This window comes from Anomaloglossus baeobatrachus, chromosome 2, assembly GCF_048569485.1.
Source record: "Anomaloglossus baeobatrachus isolate aAnoBae1 chromosome 2, aAnoBae1.hap1, whole genome shotgun sequence".
NCBI classification, from domain to species: domain Eukaryota; kingdom Metazoa; phylum Chordata; class Amphibia; order Anura; family Aromobatidae; genus Anomaloglossus; species Anomaloglossus baeobatrachus.
This window is the reverse complement of record NC_134354.1, coordinates 421,827,361-421,843,559: the sequence shown is the minus strand read 5'-3', so window position 1 is coordinate 421,843,559 and position 16,199 is coordinate 421,827,361. Positions and strand designations below refer to the sequence as shown.

General features: G+C 44.6%; 2 protein-coding genes across 2 annotated transcripts in view; one reads left to right on the top strand and one right to left on the bottom strand.

Moving 5' to 3' along the window:
- S100PBP (S100P binding protein) overlaps positions 1–11,327 on the bottom strand; it is a 141,603-nt gene extending 130,276 nt beyond the window's left edge. Inside the window, exon 1 of the mRNA XM_075336174.1 lies at positions 11,303–11,327. The gene's annotated coding sequence lies outside the window, so the exon portion shown is untranslated. The remainder of the gene's footprint in view (positions 1–11,302) is intronic.
- YARS1 (tyrosyl-tRNA synthetase 1) overlaps positions 1–16,199 on the top strand; it is a 109,438-nt gene that overhangs the window by 53,232 nt on the left and 40,007 nt on the right. Inside the window, exon 7 of the mRNA XM_075336176.1 lies at positions 13,654–13,746. Within this exon, the coding sequence (XP_075192291.1) occupies positions 13,654–13,746 (93 nt within the window). The remainder of the gene's footprint in view (positions 1–13,653; positions 13,747–16,199) is intronic.

Sequence of the window (16,199 nt, the reverse complement as noted above, 5' to 3'; positions counted from 1 at the left end):
TCATCAAGGGCTCAACCAGCGTGTGAATCTCTGTGGGCACCCTATCCCGCTTAGGGCGGCTTCTGACTCCAGTCAAATGATCCCCGGTCCCGTCACCTCCCTGGGCATGTCCCTGGACACCCTTTGGGGCTTGATATTTCTCCCTCAAGACAAGGCGACCGCTCTACAACAAGCGGTACACTGCCTTTTACATACTCCTCTCGCTCCATACGATTCAGTATGAGAGTGCTAGGCAGGATATCGGCGGCTATAGAGTCAGTGCTGCTCGCTTAGCCACACCACCGCCCACTGCAGCTTGCGCTTCTAGCTGCCTGGGACCAGAGCCCCTTTTCCTTGGATGAACTTTTCACCTGACACCTGCAGTCAGGTATGCGCTTTGCTGGTGGCTTCAGTTCTCTTCCATATCGAGAGGGAGTTTTTCTCCCCCAAGTGGCCTGGCTACTCCTGACTACGGACGCCAGCCTCTTAGTCTGGGGAGCAGCGCACTTGCTCCACGCTGCTTGGGGATGTTGGACGCCCCAGGAGTCTTCCCTTCCCAGAAATCATCCTGAAAATCAGCACGATCTTTCTCGCGCTCAGGTCATTCCCCCCTTCTGCTAGCAGGTCGTTTGATTCGGGTCCAATTGGACAATGCAACAGCTGTGGCCTAGATCAATCTGCAGGGAAGTACCAGCAGCAAGTCAGCTTATCTCGAGGTCCTCAGGATCCTCACCTGGGCCGAATCGACGGGGGTCTGTGTTTTCAGCGTTACACATACCGGGAGTAGAGAACTGGGCGGCAGACCTTCTAAGTCGCCAAGGCCTGGCCGCCGGAGAGTGGTTTCTCCACCCAGAAGTGTTCCCACACATCTGCACTAGCTGGGGTACACCAGACGTGGATCTAATGGCCTCACGGTTGAACGCAAAGGTACCCGCGTTCTTAGCCAGGTCACGTGATCCACAGACCATCGGCGCGGATGCTCTAATCTCCTGAAGTCGCTTCCGTCTACCTTACATGTTTTTCGCCTCTGCCCCTGCTGCCGCGAGTAATCAGGAAGATCAAGGCAGAAGGAGTCCCGGTGATACTAATAGCACCGGACTAGCCCAGGTGCGCCTGGTATGCCGAATTAGTACAATTGCTCATGGCGCCTCGTAACCATCCCAGACCTGCTGACCCAAGGGCCCATTTCCCATCAGAACTCCAGAGCCCTGAAGCTGACGGCCTGGCCATTGAGACCTGGACTTTAACAAGAGCGAGATTCTCTCCCGTGGTCATCTCCACCATGTACAGTGCCCGAAAGCCGGCCTTCATCCCGTATTTACCACCGTACGTGGAAAACGTTCCTTTCCCAGTGCAGGGAATCTAATGTCCAACCTATGCCTCTGGCGATCCCCAGAATTCTTGATTTTTTTTTTTTGGCAGTCAGGTTGCAAAAGGGGTTGGCCCTCAGCTCCCTTAAGGGGCAGGTTTCATCTCTCTCAATATTCTATCAATACCGCCTAGCTTGCAATCCGTAAGTCTAGACTTTCCTCAAGGGCGTTTCCCATCTAGTTCCCCCGTACAAACGGTCGCTGGACCCATGGGACCTCAGTCTCGTTTTGGACGGTATCCAGAGGTCCCCCTTTGAACCTCTTAAGGAATCTTCTCTTGCTCTTCTCTCCTGGAAAGTAACATTCTTAGTGGCGATTACGTCCATCAGACACGTTTTGGAACTGGCAGCACTCTCTTGCCGCGAACCCTTTCTGATCTTTCATCAGGACAAGGTGGTTCTACGCCCCCTTCCGGATTTTCTTCCGAAGGTTACTTCCCCGTTTCATATGAATGAGGACATTGTTCTGCCTTCCTTTTGTCCACCCAGTCCATAGGGTGGAAAGGTTCCTATATTCGCTAGACCTTGTGAGGGCTCTCAGATATTACGTACTCAGGACAGCCCCTTTAGGAACATGGACTCCTTGTTTATCATTCCTGAAAGGCCTAAGAAAGGAGAGGCGGCTTCATAGGCAACGCTGGCTCGCTGGATTCGCTCTGCGATCCAGAAGGTCTACCACTTGAAACTCAAGCCCATTCCTAGTGGGCTGCGGACTCATTCCACGCGAGCAGTTGGCGCCTCTTGGGCATCAGGCTTCAGTGGAACAGGGGTGTAAGGCTGCGACCTGGTCTTGCCTACGTACTGTTTCAAAGCATTACCGAGTCCATACCCATTCTACGGCTGAGGCGAACCTAAGTAGGAAAATTCTGCAAACGATAGTGGAGCACCTATCTCAGTAGGCGCTCCTGGCTATCTGGGACTGGTTCCTAGTCCTTGGGTTGCGTTGTTTGTTTACCCACCCAGGGACTGCTTTAGGACGTCCCATGGTCCTGTGTCCCCCAATGAGGCGTCAGAGAAAAACGGATTTTTCTGTACTCACTGTAAAATCGTTTTCTCAGCCATCATTGGGGGACACAGCACCCTCCCTTTTGCCCTGTTGGGCCTTAGCTTTTTTTCTCTCTCAGTACTTTTTTGTTATGAGTATTCACTCACGTTTTTTTGTTACTTGTTCTCCTACTGCTTGTGTACTAAAACTGAAGTAGCCTGGCTGGGCCAGGGGGTGTATACTGCAGGGGAGGAGCTAACATCTTTACATCTACTTGGTGTCCTCCTATGGATAAGCAGCATAACACCCATGGTCCTGTGTCCCCCAATGATGGCTAAGAGAAAACGATTTTACGGTGAATACACAAAAATCCGTTTTTTCATGGACCCGTAGATTTGTACAGGTGATTTTTAATCCATGACTCGGATCAAAAATAGACGTCTCCATGATTTTTTGTGGACACAGTCTGTCATGTGAACAGCCCCATATACAGTAACGGGTACGCATTATATCCATAAAAAGCCAAGATGAATACAGCCTTACTAAATGTGCTCTTCTGTGATTGTGGGCACTGCGGTTATACCGCTTCGTGTACATACCTCCACATTATTAGCATAAGTAGTCAGTCTATTTCCACTCATGTTGCAAATCAAGCACAAATCACATTTCTACGCTGTGCACACACCTAAGATAAAGAGCCTAAGTTCAAAACCAAAAGGTGCTAACCCCTGAAATACATGTAAACACCAAATGATAGTTCCAGTACTCTACAGGTACCGTCGCACTAAGCGACGCTCCAGCGATCCCACCAGCAACCTGACCTGACAGGGATCGCTGGAGCGTCGCTACACGGGTTGCTGGTGAGCTGTCAAACAGGCAGATCTCACCAGCAACCAGTGACCAGCCCCCAGCCAGCAGCGACGCGTGGAAGCGATACTGCGCTTGGTACCTAAGGTAAATATCGGGTAACCAACCCGATATTTACCTTGGTTACCAGCACACACCGCTTAGCGCTGGCTCCCTGCACTCCTAGCCAGAGTACACATCGGGTTAATTACCCGATGTGTACTCCAGCTATGTGTGCAGGGAGCCGGCACTGACAGCGTGAGAGCGGCGTACGCTGGTAACGAAGGTAAATATCGGGTAACAAAGGAAAGGGCTTCTTGGTTACCCGATATTTACATTGGTTACCAGCGTCCGCAGAAGCCGGCTCTTGCTCACTGCACATTCAGTTGTTGCTGTCTCGCTGTCACACACAGCGATGTGTGCTTCACAGCAGGACAGCAACAACTAAAAAATGGTCCAGGACATTCAGCAACAACCAACGACCTCACAGCAGGGGCCAGGTTGTTACTGGATGTCACACACAACAACATCGCTAGCAACGTCACAAAAGTCGTGCCTCAGCAGCGATGTTGCTAGCGATGTTGCTTGGTGAGACGTGGCCTTAAGGCTAATTCCCATGGAAGGCATTTATTGTGGGCCTCCAAGCGGAGGCCCCGCGTTGACACCCGAAGCATTATTTACTGCTACAAATAATATTGCAAAGACGCAATTACAATTTGCAGAAGGTTAAATACACATCTAAATCTGAAGCTAAATTGACATGATGTGGATCTTTGCCCCTTCCCCGTAGCTATTTTTCATTTTTGCTCTTCATTTTTTCTTCCAATGCCCATAGTTTTTTTTTTTTTGTTTTTTATTTTTTTTATTTTAAGCCTACTTAGCCACATAAGGGCTTGGTTTATTCAGGGCGAGTTGTGCTTTTGAATGACACCATTCATTTTACCATACAATATACTGAATAATGAGAAAGAGAATTCCAAGAGCAAATAAATGTTGGGAAGAAAATGCAATACCACTATTGATTTGGTCTTTGGTTTTTCGGCTTTCATTGAATAGCAAAACTGATCTGGAAACCCGATTCTCTAGGACAGTACAATTACAACAATAACAAACTTGGATAGATTTTTTTTTTTTTTTTGCTTAAAGGGACTCTGTCACCAGGTTTTTGCTACCTAATCTGAAATCAGCAATAATGTAGAGACAGAGACCCTGATTCCAGCGATGTGTCACTTATAGGGCTTTTTCACATGTGCATTTCTGCTGTGAATGTCCCACAGAGGAAATGCTGCAGCAAAACCCACAGAAGCATTTATTGCACATTTACCTCTTTCCATTGCAAATGGAAGAATATGCACTGACATCCGCAGGATAAATTTTCACGATGTGTTAATTGAAGTACACCATGCTGGTCAGTGTACGATGTGGTTTTCATGCAAAAGTAGATTTTCACTCATTGGGAATCTACTGTTAGAGCATTTTCTGCTTATTTAGGCAAATCTCACACAAGCATATGTCATGTTTCATATACTTCATGCAATGCCCGGACAAATATGCAAAAGAATAAGAAATCAGGAAGGGTGTAAACACTTTTTCACTCTACTTTATGCTGGAAATTTGAGTTGTCAAATTCGCAGTCAGTCTGAGCATTGCAATCCGTATATAACAACTTTTACAGGCACCCCAGTACCTTTTGTGATGACCAGTCTTAGCTGCCCATCTACGGTCTGCTCACCGGGTCTTTAACCCCTTCACGATCGGCCAATTTTCTGCTTTCCGTTTTTTTTTTCGCCTTCCTTCTTCCGGGAGTCGTAACATTTTTTTAATTTTTATTCAATCTGGTCATGTGAGGGCTCATTTTTTGCGGAACGAGCTGTACTTTTAAATGAAACCATGAGTTTTACCATATAGTGTACTGGAAAACGGCAAAAAAAAATGCGGGAAAAATTGCAAAAAATAAAGTGCAATTGCACTATTGTTTTGAGATAGTTTGGATATTTTATTCACTGTGTTCACTATATGGTAAAACTGATGTGTGGGTGTGATGCCTGAGGTTGGTGCGAGTTTCTAGACACCAAACATAAACAGGTTTACTTTTATCTGTTTGGTTAAAAAAAAATCTGAAGTTTGTAAAAAAAAAAGTGGTGCACGTTTTGTGCCATTTCCCGTGACCTGTAGCGTTCTCATTGTTCAGGATTTATGGCTCAGCGATGGCTTATTTTTTGCGTCTCCTGCTGACATTTTTAATGGTACCATTTTTGGTCCGCTGCCACGTTTTTGATCGCCTGTTATTGCATTTTGTACAAAATCTGCGGCGACCCCCGAAATCTGCGGAAACCCCCGAAATTTTAGCGTTAGGAATTTTTTTTCCACTATGCCATTTACCGATCAGATTAATTGATTTCATATTTTGATAGATTGGGCATTTCTGAACACGGAAAATACTAAATGTGTGTATATTTATATATTTTTATTTTTTTTTAACCCTTTAATTTTCAATGGGGCATATGGGGGGTGATTTGAACTTTGTAGGTTTTTTTTTTAATGTTTAAAAACTTTTTTTTTTTTTTCTTTCATTTTTCTAGTCCCCCTAGGGGACTAGAAGGATCAGCAGTCTAGTCGCTCATTCATTCTCCCAATCAGAGCAGCACCGCTCAGACCGGTAGACATGATCATCTCCTGTAACCTGCACTACTCTGCTGCTTCTTACAGGACCTGTCATTTGAGCTACAGGAGTCATCACATGACCCTGTGCTACCATGACAACCATCGGATTCACGTGATCACATTACGTGACTTCCGGTGGCGGCCTGTGAGTATGCGATTACCGCGATCGCCGTTAAAATGGTGATGTCACATCTTGATAGCGTCATTTAAGGCGTTAACAGGTACGGGTGGATAGCGATTCCACGCGAACCTGCAAGGCACACATGTCAGCTGTACAAATCAGCCTTCTTTTGTTCGGCTCCCCGCCTGCAGCAGCAGGTGGGGATTAACACTATGACTGCAGGGACGTAATATTACTGCCCGCGGTCATTAAGGTGTTAAAGCACCACTCCAGAGGTTTTGTTTTTGTTTGTTTTTTTATTTCACCGCTGGAGTGGTGCTTTAAATCTAAGTTCCTTGCCCCCATCTTATACTCACCCGCCAACGTTTTCAACGTCGCTTTGTTTTTGCGGCGGCATCTTGTGCCCGTAACGTCTGACTTTCCAGAAGTCAGAAGTTTCATCACAAGTGCTCAGTATAAGTCTATGAAAGCCAGAATGAGGCTCTCATAGACTTGTATTGAGTTGTGACCTCTGACACGCTCTATGAAACCAGCAGGTCACAAATCTCCAGAAACCGACTGCAGCGGCAGTGATAGAAGGTGCAAACCTGAAGGGTGAGAGGACTTAAATTTAAAGCACCACCCCAGCGGTGAACTAAAAAAAAACAATGCTAAAGAGATGTTTTAAGGTTTGGTTAAAAGACCTCATAAATTTGGTACTAACATCCTATAAAATTAGGTCTTTAAAGGGAACCTGTCCTCAGGTTTTCCCTATATAAACCATATCCACCAACGTGTAGACCTCCTGCATCCCCTTCTTAAGAGCCCAGCTTCCCTGTATATCTAGATAAGTTCTTTTTATAATTACCCAGCACCGTATGCAACACTCTGCATGGTGGGCTCAGAAGCCCATTGGACTAGTTGGTGCCGATTAGCATTTGGCATGTTATAATTGTAAAAAGCATTTTCTTATGTATTTTTCCTTTTACTTTATGTCTGTGCTTATTCATTTCATAATAAATGTGTACAGGGATCTGAAATCTGTTTTTGTTTGAGAACGCGCTGACCCCTGTGAAGATGGTTTATGAAATTATTAAAGATAGGATTTTGGACCAAATTATGACAAGAAATTAAAAAGCACAAATTGATTGGTGCACTTTAAGGCTTTCACTTCTATGCAGTTCTCTTCATATGGTATACCTTTTGGTCTAAGCTTTTCATGTTTATGAGATTAATTCTCTACCTCTTAAATCCTGAGATACAATGACATTTTATATATACATTATCCTTTCTATCATCTGCACCAACCATGGATTAGGTAGATTTCTCTTATTGACTGACCTTAATGTCCTTATTTTCTGATAATCTCCTTAAATTACGTAGGATTTCGGTTCATGAACTTGGCTGCGGTACAGATTTTATGAAACAGAATATCTTTGTAGGTTATAAAATCAGTTGCATTGTGTTGGTGAAGGTCTTTGTGGTCATATGTACTTCAATATAAATGTATTTTAATAGTGATTGTGTATTGTTACCTGATAGTGATCCTGATGGTGACAGAAAACACGTTTAAAGGGAGTCTATAACCAGGTTCTTTGCTACCTCGTCTGAGAGCAGCATGATGTAGGAGCTGAGACCCTGACTCCAGTGATGTATCACTTACTAGTCTGATTGCTGCAGTTTTTCTAAATCATTGTTTTATCAGGAGATTGACTGGAGGACTACTTGACCTGCTGCTATGTTGTATAACCCCACCCCCACCACTGACTAGCAGCTTTATGCCTATGCAGTGTACACAGAAAGCTGTCAATCGGTGGTTTGGGCGCTGTTATACAGAGCTCAACAGTTGGTTCTCTGAATGCTGAGCTCTATATAACTGATTGGCGGCTTTCTTTGTACACTTTGCATTGGCAGAAAGCTGCCAATCAGTGGTGGGGGTGGGATTATAAAGAGCTCATGAATATGGAGGACTACATGGCAGCAGGTTTACTACTCCTCTATTGATGATTTCCAACTGATAAAACAGTGATTTTATCAAAATGACAGTAAGCAGCCCAGTAAGTGACACACTGCTGGAACCAGGGTCTCTGTCTCTACATCATGCTGCTGTCAGATTAGATGGCAAAAACCTGGTGACAGATTCCCTTTAAACATGACGGCATGTGAAGAGGTAATGGGGTCCCCATTGTGGAGAATAAGATATACAGTAGATCAGTACACTGGGTATTATTACAGCTTGAAAACCTATTTTACAGTTTGTACTTACCCTGAGCTATGATGTACACACTTATACAGACAAAATGTCAGCACATGGGCCCACACACAAATATATACTGCCAAGAATAAATCTTTACATACCCATTCAAATTGCTTCCCATATGCTGCACTGTTTTCGACAGCTTTGCTCTATAACTGTTACGCATGTGGTTACAGGCTGCATGCACTGCAAAAATAGTCTACAAAGGAGTTCTCAGAAACATCTGTGACGCTTCAATGCATTTTCATGATCATCGCTTACTGTCATAATGGAATTTCTGAATTGTTTACACATGGATGCTTAAAACTTGTCCCAATTATGTCTCACTGACATAGGTACATTAAAGGGGGTACTCCACTACTTGGACAAAGCCTTCTCATTCCCCATGTGCTCCCCATTAAAGTAAAAAGCTTATAGGGAACCTGTCATGTGCAATACGCACCCAGAACCATGAGCAGTTCTTGGTGCATACTGCTAATCCCTGCCTAACCGTCCCTGTAAACACCAGCATAGATAAAGAGATCTTTAGAAAAAGTATTTCTAAAGATCTTTTACCGTATGCTAATGAGCGAGGGGACTAGTCACAAGGGTGTTATATCCCCCGACTAGTCCGCCCTCTTAGCATGTTAGTACACTCACAGGGGTGTACTAACATGCTATGCAATGCAGCATCACCAGCGGTGCTGCGCGTACCTGTGTTCGCTATGACCGCGCTTCTGAATGCCGGACACTTCCGGTCATGCGCAGTATGAAGCCGGGTGTATGTGTCCTGACATCAGAGAGGCTTCAGAAGCATGGTCACAGCGAACACAGGTACGCACACCACCGCTGGTGATGCTGAATCACCACCAGCTTCACTATCCCCGCATTCAGACGAATAAGTAATCAACAGTAAGTGAGCGCTGCTGCTGGCTGCTTTGTCCTGTTACTTATATGTCTGAAGACCTGAAGAGAGAAACCGGCGGTCATTGGGCGTTGGTGTCACGTGTCAGTTTCATTACTCAAATCCTGTAATTGTCTATATTGCACCTAGGGTTTAAGTAATTAATAAAACTGTTTAATTAATGGGATCCTTGGTTTCCGATTTGATATTAGCGATATATATATTCATCACCTATATGGGAGATTAGGCTTATGTCCGTACTTGTGGGAGTGAGTGTCAGTCACATACCACCTATATGGGAGATAAGCTTATGTCCATACTTGTGGGAGTGAGTGTCTGTCACATACCACCTATATGGGAGATAGGCTTATGTCCATACTTGTGGGAGCGAGTGTCTGTCACATACCACCTATATGGGAGATTAGGCTTATGTCCATACTTGTGGGAGTGAGTGTCTGTCACATACCACCTATATGGGAGATAGGCTTATGTCCATACTTGTGGGAGCGAGTGTCTGTCACATACCACCTATATGGGAGATAAGCTTATGTCCATACTTGTGGGAGTGAGTGTCTGTCACATACCACCTATATGGGAGATAAGCTTATGTCCATACTTGTGGGAGTGAGTGTCTGTCACATACCACCTATATGGGAGATTAGGCTTATGTCCATACTTGTGGGAGTGAGTGTCTGTCACATACCACCTATATGGGAGTTCACACTAACGCTCCATATCGTTTAGAGATGTCCCTCCATAACCGAGACCTTAGTTGTGGAAGAGATCACATACTACGAATAGCTATTATTTTCATTTTGTTTGTACAAGTATAATTTTGACTTTGTAGTGCTCCATATCTTTTTTTAAAAAAATAAGGCTATTTTTTGGACACTGAGTTTTTGGCTGCAAAAAAACGCACACGCGGCAAAAATGCACCGGAAAAACACATGCGTTTTTCCCGCGTTTCAGTGCGTTTTTGCCTGCCTTTTGCTGCTTTTTTTGATCAATACGTTTTGTTGCGTTTTTCCAATGCATTGCATGAGTGAAAAAGGCAGGAAAGAATTGACATGTCCATTATTTATTTTTTTTTAGCTCAAAAACGCAGTTAAAAAAAAAAGTTGTGTGCGGACAGCAAAAATGAAAAGTTATAGACTTTGCTGGGGAAGCAAAGTTATGCAGTGTTGTGCCCAAAAACGCCCAGTGCGCACATAGCCTAAAGGCTATTTTTTAACAGACCTTTAATCAATCAATGAATTAGTTGTTCATATATTTTGGGGATTTTTTTTTAATTTAATTTCAGTGAAGCAACAATGTGTTGTGTTTACTGCATCCCCACTTCTAAGGAATAATGTCAGGGTAGAGGAGTGGACATGTTGCGTTTCAGGGCCTCATCCTTATAGTCCTGCAGGTGGATAAAGCCAATGCTCGAGGTGTCTGGCACAGGATTTCTCCACTTGCCCTATTGAAAGCGCAGAATGCTAGGCTGGGGGCATGCATGTGTGAGTGGGATCAGGAGGGATAGCCAACCCTATGCTCGCCTCCCCTTTTGTAAGCTATATGGGCCCCACTAGCCTGTCAGGTAAGGGAATAACTTGTTTCTTTTATGACAGGTCGTTAAAGTTCCAGCAGTACCAAAAATATATATACTTTTTTACTTTTTTTTTTTTTTTTTTTATGTTTGGCAACTTTTGCACAATAATGGCTTATATGAAGGAAAAAAAATAGTTTTTCAATTGGGTATGTTCCAAATTCTGCAACTTTTTTCCCTTTCCTCATCATTAATTGATCTTGTAAATCTAGTGTTGTCTTTCCAATCTTTGTCTGTATTTTGGCTGTCTACCAGTCATTTTCTTGTTTTCTCGCACTAGTCTAATCAGCGTGCTCTCGTTCACTTGCCTTTCAAGGCCAAATTCCTAGAATCTTAAAATGGCATTTAAATGCCTAGTTGAGTGTAAAGGAAGAAACTGCAGGCACAAATATATGTATCTGTCCTCTCTGTCAGAGCTCGGGGGCATACACATCATAAATGAGAGCCACCGATTACTAGCTAGAGGCGTGGGAGATCTAACCTTTTTCTTAGATTGCAGATTGTCTGAGAGTTTTAATAGAACAATTACCGTGGTTTTCCCACAGTCTGTAAAGTCCTGGCATATACACATTGAGGTTGTTTACTGCTAGTAATCACTAAAAGTTTTTAAAATTCAGCTTTTTTCTCATACCTTATTGCTGAGATCCATTTGTAGCCTCGATGTTGTTGTGTAGGCGGGGAGGCAGCACTGACCGCACTAGAAATATCGCCATGTACTTCCCATCCTGCCCTCTGGGAAGTCACATGACAGGCAAAAGAGACGCTGCAGCTTTAAAAGGGGCCTGGTCACTAAATCTGGGCTCTTTCCTCATCATCAATGAGAAATCTCTGTGTTCTCCTCAGTACGGTGGATGTAAGAGAGGTTATCCCCTTTCATAAAATTCCGGTATGAGTGCAGTTGCCTTACTCACCCTCCCCAGGTCCAAGGCTGAATCTACACCACTGATCTGGGTTACTATTACTGGCTGCAGTGCTGATGTCTCGTCAGCACTAAGCTCAGCAGCTCTGAGCAGTACCGTCTGTCTACACTGGCAGAGCTGCTGGGCTCGCTGCTTTGCTTTGGTACTGCCAACGTGGCATGAAGAGCTACAACCAATAACAGACACTTAGGAGTCTGTTAATTTTTTTTTAACAAACTGTGTTCAATGACTGGGCATTATAAGGGGATTGTATAGAAGCAGTAGATGGCACCATGCTAAATTTATTATGCAAGTATCATGATACATATAAAAAATATTTAGAACTAGCTGTACTACCCGGCTTCGCCTGGGCTAATAACTGTTGTTAACAAAATAGAATGTATTAACAAACTTCATTTAAGTACAATATTCTTTGTGCAACAAGCCTGACAATCAATGTCTAATTTGAAAACGTAACCGCTTTTGTCATTTATATCAATTGAAAATTCCCTGCCATTCCCTCTCTACACAATCTTCCTCTTTCAGAATTTTTTTTTATTCTTCTGCTGTTCTATTTGAGTCTGGCAGAGTCTGAAATAGAATGTCAAAAGGCTGGCGCTGCAGTCAGCACCCGGAAACGGCTGTTTCTTTAGCTGGTCTCTGTTCTACTGAGCATGCGCTGAATCCGGCGCATGCTCAGTATTCTCTACCTGCTCGCCATGCTTTTTCAGTTTTTTCAATGCACATTAGCTGTGTGCTCCCTTGCCAACCTGGCAAAATAGAAAATAATATAAGGATGAAAGATGGAGACCACTGCCTATTAAAAGACAGAGATTACGGCGAGGAGGGAGAATATACTGAGCATAAGTGAGAAATGACAACCTGCGCTTGCTCAATAAAGAGAAGTGACTGGCTGGAGAAGGAGCCCAGTGCCAGTGTACATTGAAAGGCAGAGAGAGTGTCCAGTAAGAAGAGCATACTGAGCATGCATCGGAATTGACCGCTGGCACATGCTCAGTAGACTAGAGACCAGCCAAAACCCTGAAAATGTGAAAATGACATCATAATTGACGCTTTGTTTCAGAGCAGTGAAAGCGGCACTGGGGTGTGACTGGCAGCCCCCAATGACGTCCTGTTTCAAAATCTAAAATAACTTTCATCCAGCTATTTTAAAGCATATTCTTAAGTTTTCTGATCAAAGTGAGAGCCATGATTTAGGAGAACGGCTCAGGAAATTACTTTGGGCCGGGAACTGTGATTCTGTTGGACTGAAAGCTTTCACCTCCTAACCGAGCTGCTGCTACCTGCTGCATGGAAATCACTGGATTGGAGGGAGGTGGCTGGGATTTAAGGAGCTAACTTTTCTCCTGAAATGTAACCACTGTGCACACACAGCCAGTGTGGTGGCCAAGCTTCAGGGAAACAAGCGAGCGCCATGGAAACAAGTGGTACAGTATGTAAGATAAAGGTTCTCACAATAGGAGAACCACACCAGATAAAAAAGCAAGTAATTTGCAAACTTGCTTATTTTCATACTGTTTAACTAACTAAAGCAATTTACGAACATGAGAATAAAACTTTGATGATGCTGTCAATACTGAGTGGACAGACCCCAAACGTCCCCCAATTATCCCTCCCCATCTCCCTGCAATTCAATCACGCAGTACAGATGGGTTGCCATGGCAACCGGATGCTTAGCAATGACCTCCCAGGCCTACCATGTAAGGGTGCAGCGATACTACAAATTCACAAAATTGGAAAAAGCACAGAAATAAACCATAGAAACGTTGTATTTCTGTCATTTTGACAGCCCGCAGATTAAAGTTATGTTATTTAAACCACACTATAAATTTTGGGAAATAAAACTAAATAAGCAATTATGGAATTACTTTGTTTTGTATCCATAATGGTGTATATTCATGTGTAGGTTTTGCGGGCTGTTGATTATGTAATAAGCTCAGTGCAGTGTAGTCGGTATCTTGTCTCCTAAAGGTTTCATCTTGATTGTACCCTGCATCTACCTATGTATTACAGGTAATGATGATATGAAGTTTACTATATATTTTCTTTCCTTCTCTTTTAGTACCTTCCAGCTCTGGGTTTTACAAAGCGAATCCATTTGATGAATCCAATGGTTCCTGGGCTTACAGGTGGAAAGATGAGCTCATCTGAAGAGGTAATGGGTGGACAAAACAAAGAATTGATGATGTGGTTGGTTTTTATTTATTGTTGTCATCATCTGTATGTGCTCACCTGACTAAATAAACCCCCTCTTTCTTAAAGGGGTTGTCCACTACTCAGACAACCCTTTTTCAATCTCTGTTTCCACCCAGTAAAATAATAACACCTATACTCACCTCTGATGACAGCGACGTTCCAGTGGTGTTTTCTCTGCTTGTCTTGGGGATCGCGTGACATTATTATATCACACAATCCCTGCAGCCCATCAGCGCTGGCTTCACACTCCTCTCTTTCAGACAAATTAAGACATCTGGAACAAGTGAGAGGGCAGCCGCAGCTTTAACGTCTTGCAAATGTCTTGATTTGTTTGAAGGATAAGAGAGTGAAACCAGCGCTGATGAGCTGCAGGGATTGTGTGATATAACAATGTCACTCGATCCCCGGGAGAGGCAGAGCAAACACTACTAGAACGGAGGTAAGCATAAGTGTTATTATTTTACTCTGGGTAAACCTAGGGATTGAAAAGGAGTTGTCTGAATAGCGGACAACCTTTTTAACTTTGGTGGAACTCCCAGTCACCAAATGCAAATATTGTTAGAAATTCTTGGAAGTGATTGACAGACAAGTCTTCTCAAGCAGAGGAAGCAATTTCTTCAGACACACAACAGAGTAGATTCCAGAGGGATGAGAAGTACAGTCAGCACGATGTTCAACCAATGGGGCAGCAGAGGTGGGGTGGTTTTATACAATTTTTACACAAAAGAGCAAAGAAATCTCATTATCTCACACAGTGACATAATTTATGAGCCTTTGGCAAAATCAAACACAGACTGCAAGGCTCCATGTTAACTGTAAACAGGTCAATATGTGACACCTCTAGGATTGAACTAAATGCATAAATCTTTTAAGGGTAAGTTCACACAGTGCGTTTTTGCGCGTTTTATCGGGTGCGTTTTTGGCCTCAAAACTGCATGACTTTGCTTCCCCAGCAAAGTCTGAGTTTTCATTTTTGCTGTTCGCACACAACTTTTTTTTTAAGCTGCGTTTTTGAGCTTACAAAAAAAAAAATGAACATGTCAATTCTTTCCTGCGTTTTTCTGCGTTTTGCCCCATGCAATGCATTGGAAAAACGCAGCAAAACGCAGCCAAAAACGCAGCAAAATGCGGTAGAAACGCATGCGTTTTTTGCCGCGTTTTTTTGCCGCGGGTGCGTTTTTGTGCGTTTTTAGCGGCCAAAAACGCAGCGTCAAAAAAACGCAGCGTGTGCACAAGCCTAACTTTGCAAACACTGTTGATCTGTAAGACCATTACATTTCTGCGGATCCATGGTTGCTCTTGTTCGCTGTAATCTTATACTGGCATATACCACGATGTACTACTTAATTTCTTCATTTCCATGAAGGGATACATTTTTCACGTGAAGCTACATGGATAGAGGTCACTTAAACCATGTTTCTTCGGCGCTCTATTGGGAGACCCAGACGATTGGGTGTATAGCACTGCCTCCGGAGGCCACACAAAGCAATTACACTAAAAAGTGTAAGGCCCCTCCCCTTCTGGCTATACACCCCCAGTGGGATCACTGGCTCACCAGTTTTCTGCTTTGTGCGAAGGAGGTCAGACATCCACGCATAGCTCCACTGTTTGTAGTCAGCAGTAGCTGCTGGCTATATCGGATGGAAGAAAAGAGGGCCCATATGGGGCCCCCAGCATGCTCCCTTCTCACCCGCGGTGGTGCTTGTAAGGTTGAGGTACCTATTGCTGGTACAGAGGCTGGAGCCCACATGCTGTTTTCCTTCCACATCCCCTGGAGGGCTCTGTGGAAGTGGGATCTTGCCGGCCCCCAAGCCCTGGGGCCGGGCTCCATCCACAGACCCAGAGAACCTGCTGGATTTGGAGCGGGAGTGCCGTTCAGGGACAAGGCCCTGCAACTTTCAGGTACTCTGTGTCCCCGGCAGGCACGGACACTCTCAAGGCTTGCTGAGCGTTATAGTGCGCCGGGGACAGTAGCACTGTGCGCTGGGGTTAGGTCACTGCAGCTTTGCTGAGTGACGTTACATGTTGGGAACTACTGCGCCGACCGCTACTGGAGCGGCGGCGCAGCTGCGACTTGTGGTGCGCCGGGGACTTTGCGCCGACCGCGCTTTTACGGCGGCGGCGCTTCTAACTTTAGCCCCCGGCTTCTGCGGCCTAGCGCCGCTTCGTTCCCGCCCCCACCCTGTCAATCAGGGTAGGGGAGAGACGCTGCTCAATTGGCAGCGCCGAGGGCTGGAGCCTTATTTACATGCTCCAGCCCTCTCACTAGGCACAGTGGGAAGCAGGCTTCCCGCTCTTCGTCTGTATACGCCCAGGGCCCGCCCCCCCTCTTCACAAGGACGCCGGCAGCCATTACACGTGCAGTCTGGCTGGGGAAAGGCAGCAGGCTCAGGGAGACCCAGACTAAAGGGA